The sequence below is a fragment of the Capricornis sumatraensis genome, chromosome 1, assembly GCF_032405125.1.
Source record: "Capricornis sumatraensis isolate serow.1 chromosome 1, serow.2, whole genome shotgun sequence".
Taxonomy (NCBI): domain Eukaryota; kingdom Metazoa; phylum Chordata; class Mammalia; order Artiodactyla; family Bovidae; genus Capricornis; species Capricornis sumatraensis.
Genome location: NC_091069.1, coordinates 151630635 through 151652767, shown reverse-complemented (window position 1 = coordinate 151652767; position 22133 = coordinate 151630635). Strand labels below are relative to the sequence as shown.

Sequence of the window (22133 nt, the reverse complement as noted above, 5' to 3'; positions counted from 1 at the left end):
ATAGGCCTCACTGACCACCCAGCAACAACATATTTTAAGTTACTACCATTACAGTAACTAGTACATTATATAACAGGTTCAGTTACAATGTGCACAATATATAACTCAGTATAGGTAGGATGTGAGCACTAACACATCAGAAAGGATAGTGTATTACATTAGTTGGAATCTTGAAAATCAAAGATATAGAGCCTACAGAAGCAAAGGGACCGAGGGTGGAGGTTACAGCAAACAGCCAAAGGCATGGGTTTCTGTGGGGGTGTACCCTGGCTGTTCAGAATGTTGTAAATTATTGGAGTGAGTTCTAAGGCTCTGAATCCTTAGCAGGCAGCATGAAGTGTGTAGAGTGCTGGGAAGCACACTGCAGATCAAGAAGTGCTTTTAACTTGGATTCTGAGATACTACTGAGTGAAGTCAAGCCATTGATTTCATAACATCTCTCCAAGAGAAAGGTAGAAAAAAACAAAAACTTCACCTAAGTAGATATTTGAACAAGTAGGTGCATCTTGACTTCAGAAAAGTTAAGTATGTTGGAATTATGGTATTTGAAATGGTGTAACATGGCATATTACCACTTGAAAGGACCTGGGAAAACCATATTACCCATTGCCTTATAGTAGACGCTGCAGTCAGAAAGAAAAACAACCATTAGTTTTACAGAGAAACTTGACAGTTGGAAAAGAAAGGCAGTGTACTGAACATACAGGTAAATAGCACAAGAAAACTCAGTTTTTACTCTTCAGCTAATAAACACATCTTAAATTCGTGATCATTATGCCCATTGTTACTATAGCAATTAACAGGAGCTTCAAGAAGCTTTGCTGCTGTCCTTAGAAACATAAGATTCACCTAAATCTCACACCCTAGTATTATCCCAAGTAACTTACTGATTGTACATCTCAGTCCTTTCCACTCTTCTGGACAAATGCATCTGCCATTTTGCCAGGTTCCACCATTCTTGCAGAACTCTATAGGGGTGCTTGATGTAGGGGTAATTGTTCCTAAAGAAATAATAAATAACAGAATAGTATATGAACTGGCTGATTAGTTTCCTTTTTCGGGTCTGTGGCCTTTGATTTCTGTATATAAAATCACTATTTTTGAAGACCATTGCTGAAAAATATTCTTTGTAATATGATAAAAAAAAAAACAGAATTTACACAGGATATACAATGCTTACTAGATGCTATGGATTAAAAAAAAAAACATATTTCAAAGATATAACACCCTGTCCAGGGAGATTTGAATCTACTGAAGGAAACAGTAATCTATGTCAATAGATTAGATAGATATAGTCGAACCATTTCAATGCAGATTTACAAGTGCTATAAGAACTCAGAAGAGAGATGAAGACAGAGGCAGACCATCCAGGAAAGACTGGTAACTATTCCAGAGAAGAGGGGATGTTTTTAGCATCAGGTTTCAAGACTAAATTTAGAAAAGTCAGATAAAATGTAGGCAGGATACAAAGAGCAAAAAATTCAAAAACATGGAAAGTTCTGACGTGTCCAAGTACAGGGAAAAGCCTGACACATCAGGAGCATTGGTTCTTTGTGGATCAACAGCAGAACAGAAGTGGCACTGTGAGCAGCTTTATAGACCAAGCCGAAAAGATTTAATCCTGCAGGAGCCTGGGGCAGGTGGTGAGGGAGGAGGGCAGATCTTAAAACAAGGGAGTAACATCATAAGGAATGTTTTTTAGGAAGACACCTCAAGCAGTATGGGAAATGACTGAGGCTGGGAGGCAAAGGAGACCAGCTAAATGAGAACCTGATCGAAAACAGTGGCTCTAAGGATGTTAGGGATCAATCAGCTAAGGAGCACTCCTGAGACAGGATTTGGACCTAGTGACTGGTTATTTTGAGCTGGGGACACTGGGACTCTAAACCTAAACCAAAAGACAGGGTAGATGGTGAACAAATTAACCAAGCTTAAGAATACAGGAGGCAGAGTGCTGGTCCAATAATGACGGTGTTCAGATCAGTTCAGTCGCTCAGTCGTGTCCGACTCTGCGACCCCATGAATCGCAGCACGCCAGGCCCCTGTCCATCACCAACTCCTGGAGTTCACTCAGACTCACATCCATCGAGTCCGTGATGTCATCCAGCCATCTCATCCTCTGTCGTCCCCTTCTCCTCCTGCCCCCAATCCCTCCCAGCATCAGAGTCTTTGCCAATGAGTCAACTCTTCTCATGAGGTGGCCAAAGTACTGGAGTTTCAGCTTTAGCATCATTCCTTCCAAAGAAATCCCAGGGCTGATCTCCTTCAGAATGGACTGGTTGGATCTCCTTGCAGTCCAAGGGACTCTCAAGAGTCTTCTCCAACACCACAGTTCAAAAGCATCAATTCTTTGGCACTCAGCCTTCTTCACAGTCCAACTCTCACATCCATACATGACCACAGGAAAAACCATAGCCTTGACTAGACGGACCTTAGTCGGCAAAGTAATGTCTCTGCTTTTGAATATACTATCTAGGTTGGTCATAACTTTTCTTCCAAGGAGTAAGCGTCTTTTAATTTCATGGCTGCAGTCACCATCTGCAGTGATTTGGGAGCCCCCCAAAATAAAGTCTGCCACTGTTCCCACTGTTTCCCCATCTATTTCCCATGAAGTGATGGGACCGGATGCCATGATCTTCGTTTTCTGAATGTTGAGCTTTAAGCCAACATTTTCACTCTCCGGTTTCACTTTCATCAAGAGGCTTTTTAGTTCCTCTTCACTTTCTGCCATAAGGGTGGTGTCATCTGCATATTTGAGGTTATTGATATTTCTCCCAGCAATCTAGATTCCAGCGTGTGTTTCTTCCAGTCCAGCGTTTCTCATGATGTACTCTGCATAGAGGTTAAATAAGCAGGGTGACAATATACATCCTTGACGTACTCCTTTTCCTATTTGAAACCAGTCTGTTGTCCAAGGAGCGGTGGCTGCGCGGCCATAGGAGGGCCTAGAGGAGCTATCCCACGTTGAAGGTCAGGAAGGGCGGCAGTGAGGAGATACCCCTCGTCCAAGGTAAGGAACAGTAGCTGCGCTTTGCTGGACCAGCCATGAAGAGATACCCCACACCCAAGGTAAGAGAAACCCAAGTAAGATGGTAGGTGTTGCAAGAGGGCATCAGAGGGCAGACACATTGAAACCATAATCACAGAAAACTAGTCAATCTAATCACACTAGGACCACAGCCTTGTCTAACTCAATGAAACTAAGCCATGCCCGTGGGGCAACCCAAGACGAGCGGGTCATGGTGGAGAGGTCTGACAGAATGTGGTCCACTGGAGAAGGGAATGGCAAACTACTTCAGTATTCCTGCCTTGAGAACCCCATGAACAGTATGAAAAGGCAAAATGATCGGATACTGAAAGAGGAACTCCCCAGGTTAGTAGGTGCCCAACACGCTACTGGAGATCAGTGGAGAAATAACTCCAGAAAGAATGAAGGGATGGAGCCAAAGCAAAAACAATACTCAGCTGCAGATGTGACTGGTGATAGAAGCAAGGTCCGATGCTGTAAAGAGCAATATTGCATAGCAACCTGGAATGCCAGGTCCATGAATCAAGGCAAATTAGAAGTGGTCAAACAAGAGATGGCAAGGGTGAATGTCAACGTTCTAGGAATCAGTGAACTAAAATGGACTGGAATGGGTGAATTTAACTCAGATGACCATTATATCTACCACTGTGGGCAGGAATCCCTCAGAAGAAATGGAGTAGCCATCATGGTCAACAAAAGAGTCCGAAATGCAGTTCTTGGATGCAATCTCAAAAACGAATGATGGTGTAGATGGTACCATATTAATCATCCTACAAGTGACAGCTTAAAACTCTGGACAAATATTTTAAAATAATTAATTGAGGACATTGGACAGCAATAAAAAAGAGAGAAACTGAAGTCGATCGCAAGTTTATAGAATTCCCCAGTCTGTATAGCAGGAGTGGCTGAAACACCAGCAGAAAGCTACAGTCTTAATGGGTGAAAGTATGAAGATCTGGGGTTACCACACAATTGGAAATTGAAGGGGGATAGCCCAGAAAGGAAGGAGCCATATAGAAGGGAGACACAAAATCTGGCTGTAAATTCCCCTCAAATCTGAAGAAAACATATGTTTTAAAAAATAAACAGAGTTTCTAGGACATGTGGGAAAATATCAAGAAGTCTAATCTATAAGCAAATAGAGTCCCAGAAAGAGAGATGAGAAGAAACAGAGCAGATAAATATCTGAAGGAATAATGGTTGAAACTTCTTAAACTTGATCCAAGAAGTTCAGTAAAGCCACAAGCAAAATAAACATGGGGGAAACCACATTTAGACACATCATGGTAAAACTGCTAAAACTCAAAAATAAGGAGAAAATCGTGAAAGCAACCAACTACCAATCCAGACAGTTTTACTACTGAGTTAGGGTAGAAATAATACCCATCTTATATAAATTCTTTTGGAAAATAGAGAAAGGGAGAAACTTCCCAAATGATATCATAAAGCCAGGATAACCCTGATACCAAAATCTGACAAAAACATCATAAGGAAAAAAAAATTACAGACCAATAAACTTCATTTAAACAGATGCCAAAACCTTTTTGAAATAGTAGCAAATCAAATCCAGCAGTATATAAAAGTGACAATCCATCATGACAAAGTGAGATTTATACCAGGAGTGCAAAGTTGGTTTAACAGTAGAAAATCAATTATTTAATTCACTATGTGTTAGAACAGAGGGGGAAGACCATATAGTCATTTCAATAATCATAAATTCAAAAATCATTTCAATTAAGGGGGCAAAAAACACCTGACATTTTTCTAAAACTCTCAGCAAATAGGGAATAAAAGAGAACTTCTTCAAACTGATAAAAAAAAATCATCTATGAAGAACCTGCCTCTAACATCATACTTAATAGTGTAATATTAGATGCTTTTTGGACTTTCTAGGTGGACCAGTGGTAAAGAATCCTCCTGGCAATGCAGGAGATGAAGGTTTGATTCCTGGGTCAGGAAGATCCCTGGACTAGGAAATAACAATCCACTCCAATATTCCTGCCTGGAAAGTCTGGACAGAAGAGCCTGGAGGGCTACAGTCCTTAGAGCCGCAACATGACACAACTGAGCATGCATGCACATTGACTACTTCCACCCCTAAGATTGACAGAAAATAGTTTAATATAACTGCTATAACCACTTTTATTCAACATTGTGCTGAAGATGCTGACCAGTGATATGAGTATGAAAGAGAAATAAAAACCATAAAGAAAAGGAGAAGTAGAACTGTCTTCTGTTGCAGATGACATCATCAAATACAAAGAAAATCCTAAAGTGTCTCAAAAAAACCCACCACTACTAGAATAAGCAATCCCACTGTTGGGCATACACACTGAGGAAACCAGAATTGAAAGAGACACGTGTACCCCATTGTTCATCGAAGCACTGCTTATAATACCCAGGACATGGAAGCAACCTAGATGCCCATGAGCAGATGAATGGATAAGAAAGCTGTGGTACATATACAAAATGGAGTATTACTCAGCCATTAAAAAGAATACATTTGAAAGTTCTGATGAGATGGATGAAACTGGAGTCTATTATACAGAGTGAAGTAAGCCAGAAAGAAAAACACTAATACAGTATACTAACACATATATAAGGAGTTTAGAAAGATGGTAATGATAACCCTGTATGCAAGACAGCAAAAGAGACACAGATGTATAGAACAGTCTTTTGGACTCTGTGGGAGAGGGCAAGGGTGGGATGATTTGGAAGAAAGGCATTGAAACATGTATACTATCATATGTGAAACAAATTGCCAGTCTAGGTTCGATGTGTGATACAGAATGCTCGGGGCTGGTGCACTGGGATGACCCAAAGGGATGGTATGGGGAGGAAGGTGGGAGGGGGGTTTAGGATGGGGAACACATGTATCCCCGTGGCGGATTCATGTTGCTGTATGGCAAAACCAATACAATATTGTAAAGTAATTAGCCTCTAATTAAAATAAATAAATTTATATTAAAACAAAAATATACTAAATGAAGCTATATTTATTTCCACATGCTAGCATTAAATAATTAGAAAATAAAATTATTAAATCATTTTCATTCAAATTAGCTTAAAACTCATAAAATTTTTGGAAATAAATTTAACAAAATGTGTGCAAGACATCATTACTGAAAGAAATTTTAAAGAGTCTAAATAAGGGGCTTCCCTGGTGGCTTAATAGTAAAGAATCCACCTGCCAATATAGGAAACATGGGTTCCACCCCTGGTCTGGGAAAATCCCACATGCTATGGAACAGCTAAGCCAGTGGGCTGAGCCCACACTCTAGAGCCCATGCTCAGCAACAAGAGAAGCCACCACAATGAGAAGCCCATGCATCACAACTAGAGAGCAGCCCCAGCTTGCTGCAACTAGAGTGCAACGTGAGTGGTGCTCATGCAGCAACAAAGACCCAGAAAAGCCAAGAAACAAATAAATAAAATTGTATTTTAAAAATATCTAAATAAGTGGAAATATATACTATGCATGTGTGAAATACTCATAGTTGTTCGAGAGTCTATTGTCCTCAAATTGATAAAGCCAAAATCTAAAACAAAAGAATGTTTTTTTGTAGAAATTGACAAACTGATCTCAAGATGTTATGGAGGGCTTCCCCGGTGGTCCAACAGTTAAGACTCTGCACTCCCAATGCAGGGTACCTGGGTTTGATCCCTGGTCAGGGAACTTAGATCCCACATGTAGCAACTAAGATCCAGTGCGGTCAAATAAAATTTTTTTAATATTATGGAAATGTAAAAGACCTGGAAAAGCCAAAATAAACAGGGAACTGTACCCAATACTCTGTAATGGCCTACATGGGAAAAGAATCTTAAAAAAAAAAAAAAACTGGATATTTGTATATGACTGATTCACTTGGCTGTATATCTGAAACTAACACAACACTGTAAATCAACTAAACACCAAAGAAAACTAAAACAACAAAAACAAAGAGTTGGATCACTGACATTACTAATTTTATGATTTACTATACAGCTATAGCAATCAAAACATTATGAGATCATCATAAAAACAGCCAAACACACCACCGAAATAGAATAAACAGTTTAGAAATAGATAAAATATATATAGTCGGTTGATTCTTTGAAAAGATTCCAAGGCAATTCGGTTGGAAAAGGAAAAACGTTTCAACAAATAGTGCTAGACTAACTGGATAATATACCACACTCAAAACACAACGTCAGGGCTTCCCTCGTGGCTTGGTGGTAAACAATTCGCCTGCCAATGCAGGAGACACAAGTTCCATCCCTGATCCAGGAAGATCCCGCACGCTGCAGAGCAGCTAAGCCCATGCACCACAGCTACTGAGCTTGTGGGGGCCACGTCAATTGAAGCCTGCGAGCTCTAGAACCCGTGCTTTACGAGAGAAGCTACCGTAATGTGAAGCCCACACATCACAACTAGAGACAGCCCCAGCTCGCTGCAACTAGAGAAAAGCCTGAACAGCAATGAAGATCCAGCGCAGCTGAAGATAAATAAAAACTAATATTGTTTAAAAAACACAATACGAGATGGACCTGAGACACAAAAGCTAAAACTACAAAGCTTCACTGAGAAAATAGGAGATGAATATCTTTACAACTTTAGGACCAAGATTTTTATTTCAAGAGGACATAAAAAGCACCAAACATAAAAGAAAAAAATATTGATAAACTGTACTTAAAATACTGCTCATCAAAACACACCATTAAGATAATAAAAATAGAAGCTACAAACTGGGAGAAAATATTTGCAGTACTTTTCTGTCAAAGAAAGTGTTGCTATAATTATAAATTAGGTCTGTAAATTGTAGACAGTACACGTTATTAGTAACACAAACAACCCACTTTTTTAAATGGGTAAAAGGCTTGAATACATACTTCATAAAAGAAGATATGCGGAAGGGCACTAATCACATGAAAGTGATCAGCATATTAGTCATCAGAGAAATGCAAATTAAAACCACAGTGAAATATCATCTTACATCCGACTAGAATAGCTAAAATTACAAAAGGATGATGCCAAATGTTGTTAAGGCTGCAGAACAACTGGAACTCTAGCAAACTGCTGCTAAGAACATAAAGCTAAATAAAGATACACATACATATGATGAGAAATTCCATGCCTACATAAATATGCAAAATAAAGGAAATATATGTCCACAAAGAGACTAGAATGTTTCTAATACCTGCAGCAAATGCAATCAATCGTATGCCACCTTTAAGACTGAAGCACTCACTCCTCCAGCTTTGAGTAAGTAACTAAAGTGTTAGTCACTTAGTCGTGCCCTACTCTTTGGGGCCCCATGGACTGCAGCCCACCAGGCTCCTTTGTCCATGAGATTTTCCAGGCAAGGATACTGGAGTGGGTTGTCATTTCCTTCATCCAGGGGATGTTCCCAACCTAGGGATCGAACCCGGGTCTCCTGCACTGCAGGCAGATTCTTTACCAACTGAGCTACCCCCAGCCTTGAGGGATGTTGGCAACTAAGAAAACAGCTGAAACTTTTTCAAGGAATTGCCCTCACCTGAAGAGAATCAGCTCATACAAGAGCCTTGTGACACATACCATGACTAGTCAATGCCAGGGAATAAAGTCTCATTCCCCAGCCTCAATGCCTCAAAGAGAGTCGTTTCCAAAGACAGCTGTCCTACATATTCCATCTCATTCACTCTTGTAGCGATGACACTTCTCCATTGAGAAGCAGGTTTATGGTCTCTCCTAGGGTCCAGAGGAATTTTCTATCTGTCTTGACTAATACGGTGGGAGAAATGTGCTGTGTGACTTACAGATGGGATCATAAAATGTGGTTTGGCTAGCTCCTTCTCACTCAGAGGGAGATGCTTTAGAAGCCTTGAGCCTACAGGAGACATGTAAGAAGCCTGTCTACTCTGAAGCCTCCATGCTGGAGATACCAAGTGGGGAACTACACAGAGACAGGGAAGTTGGAGGAGCTTTGGCTGTTTCAACTTTCTGAGTCTTCCCAGCCTAGGCACTGCACATGGGTGAAGAAGCACTTAGGTGACCCCAGCTCCAGCCACAATCTGAGGGCAACTTTACGAGACATCCTAATCCAGAACTACACAGGCAGGCTGCTTCCAAATTCTGAATTCTGACAGATAATAAATAATTGTGGCTTTAAGCCACTAGGTTTTGGGGTGATTTCTTCTGCAGCAAGATAGCTAATACACAGAGGGCAACTCTGAAGGGCCAGCCCACCTTCAGCTGTGTTGCAGTTCAGTTTCTTCTTTCACCCAGTCCTGCCTGTCATTCGCAGTGAGTACTGATCCCTACAACACCTGTTGAAAATTTTAATATAGTAAAGCTAAAACCTTCAACTCAGAATTTGTTTCCCAGGGAATCCAATCTCGGAAGTTTGCAGGTTTTTAAAATATTTTTTATTTTTTGGCCACACTGTGGCTTATAGGATTTTAGCTGCCTGACCAAGAATCAACCCAAGCCCCATGCAATCCTAACCACTAGACTGCCACGAAAATCACTCAGAAGTTTTATTTATTGTAGTCAAAAGAAAAAAAAAAAAAAAGGAAACCACCATCAACAGCAGACTGAATAAATGAATTATAGTATATCCAGACAATAGACTATTAATTGTTTAGTAATAAAATAATATACAACATCAAGGAGTCTTAAAAACATGTTAACAAGAGTATTCAGACATAAAAGAGTAAATCTTATATGGTTCTTTTTATGAAGTTCAAGGATAACAACTAATCTATGGTGATACAATCAGAACAGTGTTTGCCTAAAGGGTGGGAAGTAGGGGTGGGAAGACTGACTGGCAAGGAACACCTACAGCTACCATAAATAGAAAACACAGCCCAACATAAAACCTCACACTAAAGGCACCTCAGTTTCTTTTACCTAATACATCATGTCTGATTCTCAACTAAAAATTACAGGGCATGCTGATAGGCAAAAAATGACTAAAGAAACAAGCCAACCGTCAGAACCAGATTTATAGACAGCAGAGATTCTGGAATTATCAGACCAGGAATTAAGGATAATTACGATTAATATACTAAGAGCTTTAACTAAAAAATGGACAATCTTTAAGAACAAGGAGGTAATATAAGCAGATAAATGGAAATTCTAAGCAAGAATTGAAATGCTGTAATCAAAAACCACTAACAGCAATGAATTCCTTTGCTGGGTTCATCAGTAAACTGATAAGAATCATTGAGCTTGAAGAATTCAGTAGAAGCTTTCCAAACTAAAAAGAGAAAAAAAAAACCTGTGAAAAACAGAATATCTAAGAACTGTGGGACAAATGGTATAACATATACATAATGGGACGAGGAGAAGGAGTGGTGGTGGTTTAGTCGCTGTCATGTCTGACTTTGCAACATGGACTGTAGCCTGCCAGGCTGCTCTGTTCATGGGATTCTCTAGGCAAGAATGCTGGAGTGGGTTGCCATTTCCTTCTCCAGGGAAATCTTCCCAACCCAAGAATCGAACCCAGGTCTCCTGCATTGCAAACAGATTCTTTACCAACTGAGCTATGAGGGAAGCCCAACAGAAAGAAAAGGGCAAAAAGAACTGAAGAGACATTTTAAGTTTTGATGGCTGAGACTATTCCAAAATACATGACAGACAAGAAATCACAGAATCAGCAATCTCAGAGTCAGACAACACACTAACTCAGATAAAAGTTAAAAATAAAACAAAACCCTATACTTAGGCACCTCCTATTCAAACAGCAAAAAGTCAAAGACAAAAAGATCATTTCAGAAGAAGTCAAAAGGGAGAAAAATACCTATAAAGCAACACGTATAAAAGGTATACTGGAACTCTCCTATGGAAATCATGCAAGCAAAAAAGCGTAGAGTTAAATGTTTAGTGCTGAATGAAAACAACAAAGTATTCTGCATCCAAATAATTATCCTTTAAGAGTAAAGAAAAAAGACATTCTCAGACAGAAAAATTTAGGGAGTTTGTCACCAGAAGACTTGTCTTGCAAGAAATGTTAAAGGAAATTTCTTCAGAAAGAAGGAAATGATACAGGTAAGAAACTCAGATCTACATAAGAAGATAATTAGAGAAGGAATAAATGAAGGTAAAATAAGTCTTTCAGGTTTTTTTATTCTTAATTGATCTGATAACAGTTTGTTCAAAATAAAAATAGTAATGATACATGAGATGATTAAAGCTTATGGATAAATGAAATGAATGACAAGAGATGTTATAAAGAAAGAGAATGAGGAATTGGGAAGATCTGCTATAAGGTGCTGGCATTACCTATGGGACTATATATTATTACTAGAAAGTGAATTTAGATTAATCATAAATGTATACTACAAACTTTAGGATGCTCCTAGGCATTCACCCAAATAAGTGTAAACTTGCCCCCACAGAAAAAGCTGCACCTGAATGTTTATAACAGTGGTATATATAATCACCTAAAACTGGAAGCAAACTAGATGACCTTCAGTGAAAGTGAAGTCGTTCAGTCATGCCTGACTCTTTACGACTCCATGTACAGTAGCCTGCACCAAGCTCCTCTGTCCATGGGATTTTCCAGGCAAGAGTACTGGAGTGGGTTGCCATTTCCTTCTCCAGGGAATCTTCCCGACCCAGGGATCGAACCCAGGTCTCCCACATTGTAGGCAGACGCTTTACCATCTGAGCCACCAGGGAAGTCTCAGATGACCTTCATGAATAGATTAAAAAAAAAAAAAACCTGTAGAATATCCATGCAATGGCATATTATTCAGCCATAAAAAGAAATGATCTATGAAGCCCGCAGAAGATATGGAAGAATCTTAAATATATTTAGCTAAGTGAAAGGAGCCAGTCTACATACAGTGATTCCAAATATATCACTCTGGAAAAGGAAAACTATAGAGACAATAAAGAAATCAGGGGTTGGGGAAGGGAAGGTAGGATGAATAGGTGAAGTGAACTGGAATTTCAGAGCAGTCAACTATTCTGTATGATCCTGTAACAGTGACTATATGTCATTATGTATTTGTCAAAGTCCATGAAACACTACAACAGGAAGAGTGAACCATAATGTAACCTATATATTAATAATCATGTGTCAACATTGGCTTGTCTATTTTAACAAAAGCAACACATCAGTGTAAGATATTAATCAGGGAAACCATAGAGGGGGAGGGGTGATGAGAGAAAGAGACAGCAAATGGGAATTCTCTGTACTTTCTGCTTAATTTTTCTGTAAACCTAAAACTGCTCTAAAAATCACTACAATATTGTAAAGTAATCAGCCTCCAATTAAGATAAATAAATTAAAAATTAAAAATAATAAAAATTTAAAAATAGTCAATTAGTTTTTTTTTTAAGAGATATGGATTTTGATCTCAAACAGCTTACAATCTAGGAAGAGAAATTTAACTGTAATTGTTTTGTGACAAACTTCTCTGTGTAACCAAGGAAATGTGAAAATCTTTTTAATTTATAAAATGTTTAAAATATGCAAGGTACAGAAAATAACAAGACATCTCTAGCTACCATATCCTGGTTTAAAAGAGTAACTTTCTCTCAGATTTGCTTCAGACATTAGGGCTTCCCTGATAGCTCAGTTGGTAAAGAATCCACCTGCAATGCAGGAGACCCTGGTTCAATTCCTGGGTTGGGAAGATCCCCTAGAGAAGCGATAGGCTTCCCTCTTCAGTATTCTTGGACTTCCCTGTGGTTCAGCTGGTATAGAATCCGCCTGCACTGTGGGAGGCCTGGGTTTGATCCCCGGGTTGGGAAGATCCCCTGGAGAAGGGAAAGGTTACCCACTCCAGTATTCTGGCCCAGAGAATTCCATAGACTGTGTATGAGCAATGAAACTTTACAAAAACAGCTGAAATCCTTTGAATTCCTTTATATTAATATTTCTTCACCCCCCCCCCCCACCTACATATAACACTATTCTGGAATTATCTTCCCCGTCACAGTTTATAGTATTAATATATCTAAGATAGTATGTAGCATTTACATGTAACTTCTTAATTTTAAAAAAACCTAATAACTTTTAATGGTTACAGTTCTATTCTTGTTTTGTCTCTTCATTTTGGAGTAAATTTTGGTCATTTGCATTTCTTTAAGAAAACTGCCACTTGACCAAAGTATCCTACCAAAGTAGGATAAGGTTTTCCATGGTATTTGCTTATGAGTTTCCTCACTAGTTTCTGTGTGGTTTTTTTTCCAAATAACTGTCTTATTTTAATATATATCTTATTAGGTAATATTTCAGAGTTGAAATATAAAAATAGCACTTATCCCCATCCACAAATATACATAAGTAATAATTTCTACTCATTTCTTCCAATCTTTCTTTTCACAAGGATAAGCAAAAATGAATCTATAGTCTTATTTTTTCCCCCGTTTTCTGTAGCTTGCTCTTACACTTAATGACTGTCAAAAATCTTTTCATGTGGTTCAGAAAACTTGCACATCTTCCTTACAGCTGCATTATATTCTATTATCTGATTGTGCCCTAACTTACTTAACCCCTTACCGATGGCACTTTTGTTGTTTTCAGTTGCTGCTTCAAAATTGCATTCTATACATTTTATTTCACCCGTTGTACAAATCCATTTGTAGAATAAATTTCCAGACATGAAATTTCTGAGCCAAAGAGTACACATTCACATCTTGACAGTTATTACCATCTCGCCACAGGGGTGGTACTAATTTGTATTTTCGCCAGCAACACAACGCTATGCAAGGTCTGGGACAAGTTACAGTGAAGACCTACCTACCATTTATACAAAAGTAAAAGGAAAACTCTATTCTAATGCCACGATAAACATACCTTCATAAGGACCTGAAAATCCAGGTCTGAATTTAGAAACCGTGGGTTCCTCGGAGCCCTAAGGGCAGAGGCTGGCAGCTGCCCCTTCTTGCCTTATGTCCGTCCTGCCCCACATTCAGGCGGCCTTGAGCTCACACAGGCAGACACCCCAGGCCACACCTGCAACCTCTTCTCACACCACACTGTGAACAGCCTCCCCTCACAGTCAGGGAAGCCAGAGCAGCATGGTTGGCCCCAGAGTGGATGACGAGAAAGGGAAGCACAGTTCCGGAAGCGGGGCACGGCTTCTGAGGTCCCGGAAGCTGATGAGGCGTGCAAGGGTTAGAACTTGTCTTAAGAAACCTCGCTGGAAATATATCTTTTTTTTTTTTTTTAATTCATCTTTCCGGAAAACTAGCTTCTGGTTTTGTTGATCTCAGCTCTTGTTTCTTTGATTTCCATTCTATTAATTTGTTCTTATTTTCATTACTGCCAAACATAGTTTTAGAATTTACTCTTTTTTTAACTTCTAAAGTTAGAATGCTTATTATTTCACTGTCTTGATTTTTAATATATACCTAAAGCTATGTCATTCTAACTGCATTTTTATTTTATTGGAATATAATTGCTTTACAATGTTGTTTCTGCTGTAGATCAATGTGAGTCAGCTGTATATACACATACTTTCCCCTCCATTTTGAGGCTCCCTCCCATCCCTCCCCATCCTGTCCCACTAAGCCCAGCCCCGATCTCCGTGTGTTATGCAGCAGCTTCCCACTAGCTATTTCACACACGGTAGTATATATGCCATTGCTACTCTCTCAGTTTGTCCCACCCTCTCCTACATCTTCTGTGTCTTCATCAGTTCAGTTCAGTTCAGTTGCTCAGTTGTGTTCAACTCTTTGTGACCCCATGGACTGCAGCACACCAGGCCTCTCTGTCCATCACCAACTCCCAGAGTTTACTCAAACTCATGTCCATTGAGTCAGTGATGCCATCCAACCATCTCATCCTCTGTCATCCCCTTCTCCTCCTGCCCCCAATCCCTCCCAGAATCAGAGTCTTTTCCAATGAGTCAACTCTTCACATGAGGTGGCCAAAGTATTGGAGTTTCAGCTTCAACATCAGTCCCTCCAATGAACACCCAGAACTGATCGCCTTTAGAATGGATTGGTTGGATCTCCTTGCAGTCCAAGGGACTCTCAAGAGTCTTCTCCAGCACCACAGTTCAAAAGCATCAATTCTTCGGCACTCAGCTTTCTTTATAGTCCAACTCTCACATCCATACATGACTACTGGAAAAACCATAGCCTTGACTAGACGGACCTTTGTTGACAAAGTAATGCTCTGCTTTTTAATATGTTGTCCAGGTTGGTCATAACTTTCCTTCCAAGGAGTAAGCGTCTTTTAATTTGTGTTCTATAGTCTGCCTCTCTATTCTCACCCTGTTAACAGGGTCATCTATACCATCTTTCTAGATTGCTCACATATTAATTAATATTTAATGTTTGATTCCAACTATATTTTTAGCTGTGCACACAGTTGTTATAGAGAATCCCTCCACTGAATTTTTGAGTATTTTATAATTTTCATTTGATTTCTTCTTTGAATTATTTAAAACAGTTTTTTCAACATTTATTTGAATTTTCTTGGTTAGTTTATACGTTACCTTCTAATTGTATTGCACTGTAGTCACAAAACATAATCTATGAGATTGATTCTTTGGTACTCAGTAAGACTTTCTTCTGAAAATAATAAATTGACATTTTTTTCAGGCAATTCAAATATGTAAAATCTACTGTCCAGTTTGTTAGATATAGTTTTCAAATTTATGAACCTTTATTCATTTTCTCTGCTTGATCTATCAGTTTCTAACAGGAAAGCATTACTTTCAACCAACCCAATTGTAAATTTTTCTGAATAAGCCTGCCTTTTTTGTTTTATATATTATGAGTCTGTGTTATTTGATATAGGCACAGGGTTGGGCTTTCCAGGTGGCTCAGCAGTAAAGAATCCACCTGCAATGCAGGAGACATAGGTTTGACCCCTGGTCCAGGAAAGTCCCATATACTACCGGGCAACTAAGCCTGTATGCCACGATTATTGAGATTGTGCTCTAGAGCCCAGGACCCATAAGTACTGAGTCCAGAAGCTGCATCTACTGAAGCCTGCATCCCTAGAGCCCGCGCTCCACAAAAAGAGAAGGCACTGCCCTGAGAAACCAAGCACTGCAGCTAGAGAAAAGCCCACCCAGCAATGGAGACCCTGCACAGCCTAAACCAAAATAAGTACAATTATTAAATAAAAAGAATACTACTTAATAGTAGTGTTTTTCTCTTATCGTTTTCTTTATAACTCCAGTGAGATAATAATATTTCCGTACATTCTTTTAAATTGTGATAAGTAATACTTCCAGAAATTCTAGCCCTGTTTTTAATACCTTTAGTGCACATCATGGAAAATTAAATACTGGACATATGTGACACTCACATTTCATGCTGCTTGAAAAAGTAGCAAAAAATACTTAAAATTCCAAATGGAAAATATGGATTCAATTTCTTCTCCTAAACTGGACAAAGTTAGAATCTATTTTGAAAAGTCTAGTTTGATTAAGAAGGGGAATAAAAATATCTTTTATTAGTCAAAGAAATTCCATCAGGAAACTAGTGTCTAGCTCAGAGTCTTTAGGGATTTAAAAATCCAGGGATCTGTCATTTGTCCCAGACCAGGAATTTGAAATATTTGGGTGAAGATAAAGTTTAATCTTAAATGAGAGGACAATGTTTATGAAAGCTTACTCCACAGTGGGGGAAAAAAACTAAAAAACTTAAATAACATACAAAAAGTATAGCCTTTAAGATGAACTTTGTTCAACAGTAACTACCTGGTTCCATATTCCAATAAACTAGTTAAATGATTGAATAAAAATTTCCCCTATGGTCTAGTGAAGTATTAATATTGAAAAACAAGTGCAGGGAGATACGGCAGTTCTTAGAATTGTTTCTGTTTCTATTTGAGCTAGTCAGTTGAAATTTATGATTAAACTTAACTGCAGCTCCAGCTTGATAAGCTGGGTTTCAATCCAAAGGTCCAAACTAGATCAAGGGCATCTATTCAAGGTATGTATCTGGGAGTGGAGAAAACTGCACTAAATTATCTAAAAATACACACATGAAAAATTTGAGTGCCTACAGTACTAGATATCATCTTTAACTTGTAACTGTATTAACTAATCCTCATAACAGCCCTATAAGGTGGGGTTTATATGTTTATTATATTTACAATGCAATTAATAGAATGGAGGTACAGAAATGTTGAAACTTGCTCCAGTTAGTAAGAACCAGGCAGTCTGGCTGCACAACTTTTTTTCCCCTACTCATGTAATTTTTCGACAACTATTATGTACACACTCTTAGTCACCATGTTAAACAACAGATGTTCTTCAGTAATATGTGTAATCAAATACCCATGGGTGGGGTTAAATTCAGAATTCAAAAATCAAGGAAAAATTCGCTAAACCAAGGTTCTGGTCTCTTAAGTTTATAAAGTGTCTTGTAAAATGGGATCAGCTTCCCTGATAGCTCAGTTGGTAAAGAATCCACCTGCAATGCAGGAGACCCCAGTTCAATTCCTGGGTCAGGAAGATCCCCTGGAGAAGGGAAAGGCTACCCACTCCAGTATTCTGCCTAGAGAATTCCATGGACAGTCCATGGGGTCGCAAAGAGTCAGACACGACTGAGACACTTTCACTTTCAATCCTGATGTTAAAACAATGCATGCCCATCAGCCAATTATATAAGAAAATTTCTTCCTCAAAAAATCCCTTCCCTTTCATAGGAATTATTTTCTTGATTTAAAAAGCGATTATATGAGGAAGAAAGAAGGGAGATTGGAAAAGGAGCAGAACAGAGGTATACAACAGCAGGATTAAAACTAAATGAAAGTATAGCTGCCTAAAAGCCAATTTCCTCCATACTGGACTATTTTTTTAACCCCAAAATGGAGTCTTTCCTCTACAAACAGTCACCTGAGTTTGATTTACTATCAAGTTTGCCTCTTGAGCAAATATGTACTTGAGTGAAATGAAAGCCAGGGCTTTCCAGGTGCCTCAGTGGTAAAGAATCCACCTGCCAAGCAGGAGACTCGGGTTTGATCCCTGGACTGGGAAAATCCTCTGGAGAAGGAGATGGCTACCTACTCCAGTATTCTTCCTGGGGAAATTCCATGGACAGAGGAGCCTGGTGGGTTACAGTCCATGTGGTTGCAAAAGAGTTGGATATGACTTAGCAACTAAATAACAACAGCAAAATGAAAGCCAAGTATCTTTAACATGGATATTAAAAAAAACTCCATCAAAGATACTTGTCAGAATTATATGAGAGAAGGTATGTGAAGTTTTCAGCATACTGCAGTAAAACATTTTAACTGTAAGTTTTATAATAGTGAAATACATACATTAAAGTTCATTCTATAACCAAGCAACAGCAACTCCTAATTGAAATTTACTTACAGCAGAATTTAAATTTTTTTCTACTTTTTCATACAGAGGCTATTACTTTTTCATGAAAAATAAAAATGAGAGAGATGTAATTGCTTAAACATTATATTAAACATAAACCATGGGAACATATTCTGTTTATATTGAAAATAAATTTTGAATGTGATCAAATTAATTTACCCCAAATGGTATGTATATGTTTATTTTTTCTAGGGAAGACATTCATAGTTTTCATCAGTTTCTCAGAGATATCCAAGACGCTCCCCTTAAAAAAATAAGTTTAAAAACAGTTCATCTTGGGATTTCCCTGGTGGTCCAGTGGTTAAGAATCCACCTTCCAATGCAGGATACATTGGTTCAATCCCTGGCCAGGGAAGTAAGATCCCACATGCTGCAGGGTAACTAAGACCGCACATCACAATGACGATCCAGTGCAGCCAAAATTTTAGAATCACAAAAACAACAATTCATCTCTATACCCAGTAAAGGGACAAAAGGGAAAGCGTTCGATACGTCCGTGAGATGGAATGGGACAGGATAGAAAGAGGTGGCAGAGAAGTGGAGAGGAAAGGAGTGAAGTGGAGGAACCAGAACTTTCTAACTGAGGCAATGTCCAACTATCGTGTACAAGGCAAAACAGTAACAGCAAACAGTACCAGCATTTCAATCTTTCTCTTTAGATGATAACCCCCTTCTTTTCCACTGGGTTTACCCAAAACTGAGGGATGGCCCTTACATAAAAAGCCGTCTTAAAAAAAAATCTGCTAGAGCAAAGAAATATTTGTCTTTTCTGAAGAGCTGGTATGCTTTTATTGTTAAACATGGGTTCTCTGTTATTATGTTACTTGGATCTATGTTACTTATTATTATGCATTTTTGGCTTAGTCCTCAGGAAACACAGGGATATGTTTTGTATTTGTTTTTAGCAACTCGTTTGATTTTCATTTACTTTCTATCCTCAGTCTTGTCCTCTTCCTTGTAGTGTTTTTGTCCTTTGGTCCTTGTTTTAATGGGTCTATTGTAGCTGTGGTCTTTATAAGGTACCACAAATTTCCCTTTAAAAGTAGATATCTTATTAAGGAAGAAAAGAAGGGAAGGAGGAAGGAAGGGAGGTGGGAGGGAAGAAAGGGAGGCAGTTCTTAAAAGTATGTCCTTTAGATAAGCTCTTATCAATTTAGTAGCCTTAATAGGATAAAACCTACAGTGCATATTTTTTTTAAAACCTCAAATTATTTTACAAACCTTAAATAAACAACAACAAATTTTCATCAAGTTTGAATTTTACTGTTTTTGTTCTGATAAAGTTTCTCTCGCTTGTTCTTTAAACCCTACCAATACTGTGTTCTCTCAATACGGTCTTTGGGGGAGAAACACCAGGTCTATTCTCAGTTATCACTCCATAAGCAGCCAACGTTCATGACTCCTTTTGCTCTCAACAGTGGATCTCTGCAGGTATGCCCTGTGTTCCTGCTGGGTCCCCCAACCTTCTCCCTGACATCTTCTGTCCTCTCCCACCGTTTCATTAGAAACTATCTCTGTCTCTCTATCTCTATTTAAATAAAAGGGAATGCTCAGAACATCCAGCTTTGCATCCCTCTATGGAAAGGGACTAGCATTAGGATTATGGGAAGTCTCTGTTACGAGGTTCTAGAGCTTTCCTTTAACATCATTCTTTGCTCAACACTGCTGCCCTTTACCTCCCTTTCTCAGGGTCAGCTCTACCATGTAACAGGTGACTAACAAATGTCTATTGACTAAACAGGAAAATTGTTTTCTAAATGATCACAATTTTTAAGTAGCTTTCAACTCCTGAAAAGTGGGAAGTTTGTGTGAAAAACATGGTCATTTTATTTACAGTCCTAGTGAGAACATTCCTAAACTTTCTTCTTGAAATGAACTTTCATTCTGCATATGTTTAATTATGTGTGTATGTGTGTGTCCAAAACTATTTTTCTTCCTTGAAAGAAAATGAAAGTGAAAAGTCACTCAGTCATGTCTGACTCTTTGCAACCCCATGGACTGTAGCCACTAGGCTCTTCTGTCTAGTGAACCCTCCAGGCAATTCTACTGGAGTGAGTAGCCATTCCCTTCTCCAGGCGATCATTCCCAGGGATCGAACTCAGGTCACCCGCATTGCAGGCAGATTCTTTACCAGCTGAGCTAGCAGGGAAGTGTGTTAAGCTTGGATTTAGCTTAACAAACCTAAACATGTGCTACTAATGATCTTAATTATTACTCTGCTATTCATTTAATCAGGTGTTAAAGGAGCACGAAGAGGCCAATTCAACTGTGTTGTTCATCACCTTGCGCACTTACACACACACACACACACACACACGCACTCACATATTCATGTATATACAACCATATGCTAGCCATAAATGGACCCTTGTCTTTTATATTTCATAAATGGCAGGCAGCCTCAGCCTACACATGGCACTTTCTAGTCCTGGTATGTCAGGTGGCAGCAGAGAGGCTCAATGCCTTCTCTTGCTCTGAGTTAAAAACAGCAGGACAACATTACCTCTCTGGATCCTGATCACAAGCCTCCAGATGCCCAGTCCCAAAACAGCGGCAGTCAGCAGCCCACACACAACGGCCACCAGCACCCGGAGGTTACAGGCATGGCTGGAAGCCATGGGGAGTCCAAACCACAAACCAACGTCTGGGCGAAAGACAACTGGCTTCTTTTCTTCTTCAGCCAAGAACTTTAATCAAAAACTCTTTTAAAAAAAACCACAATTCCTTCTCTCAGGGTTCTGTTAGTCAGATATCCTCAATTATTTTTTAAGATTATTGAGGTTAATCAGGCAGGAAGCAGTTCGAATCACCTAATAAAAGGAACACAGTCTGCTTGCTATTTCCTCATCCTTCACTGAATGGGATCATGCAAAAAATGATTGGTGTTATGAGGAAGAAAGATAACTCAGGGCAATAAAGGAGAAAGGGAGGGGATAGCTAACAGAGTCAAAGTGCAAATGTCCTGACAAGCAAAAAGTAGGGAAGAAAAAAAAAGAACCTAAAAGTCAGGAAGGCAGTGGACCTGGAGGGTCACCTATAGCTTAGCTTCCTCTTTTTTGTTAGGAGCCTCTAGCAGAGGTGGAGAAGGCAATGGCACCCCACTCCAGTACTCTTGCCTGGAAAATCCCATGGACGGAGGAGCCTGATGGGCTGCAGTCCATGGGGGTGCTAAGAGTCGGACACGACTGAGTGACTTCACTTTCACTTTTCACTTTCATGCATTGGAGAAGGAAATGGCAACCCACTTCAGTGTTCTTGCCTGGAGAATCCCAGGGGGATGAGGCAGCCTGGTGGGTGGCCGCCTATGGGGTCGCACAGAGTCGGACATGACTGAAGTGACTTAGCAGCAGCAGCAGCAGAGGAAGAACCACAAACTGGACTCAAGATTGCCAGGAGAAATAGCAACAACCTCAGACAGACAGATGATACCACTCTAATAGCAGAAAGTGAAGAGAAATTAAAGAGCCTCTTGATGAAGGTGAAAGAGAAGAGTAAAAAAGCTAGCTTGAAGATCAACATTCAAAAAATTAAGATCATGGCATCTGCTCCCATCACTTCATGGCAAATCAGTTCAGTTCAGTCACTCAGTCATGTCCGACTCTTTGCGACCCCATGGACTGCAGCACACCAGGCTTCCCTGTCTATCACCAACTCCCAGAGCTTACTCAAACTCATGTCCATTGAGTCAGTGGTGCCATCCAACCATCTCATCCTCTGTCATCCCCTTTTCTTCCCACCTTCAACCTTTCCCAGCATCAGGGTCTTTTCCAATGAGTCAGCTCTTCACATCAGGTGGCCAAAGTATTACCTTCAGCATCAATGCTTCCAATGAATA

At 39.3% G+C, this 22133-nt stretch overlaps 1 protein-coding gene across 1 annotated transcript in view; it reads right to left on the bottom strand.

Annotated features, from left to right (window-relative positions):
* The window catches only part of ADGRG7 (adhesion G protein-coupled receptor G7), a 66138-nt gene extending 45222 nt beyond the window's left edge, over positions 1-20916 (bottom strand). Inside the window, exons 1-2 of the mRNA XM_068985843.1 lie at positions 20802-20916; positions 888-1001 (exon numbers count right to left, since the gene is read on the bottom strand). Coding sequence (XP_068841944.1) covers positions 888-1001; positions 20802-20916 — 229 coding nt within the window. The remainder of the gene's footprint in view (positions 1-887; positions 1002-20801) is intronic.
* Between the last annotated feature and the right edge of the window lie 1217 nt (positions 20917-22133).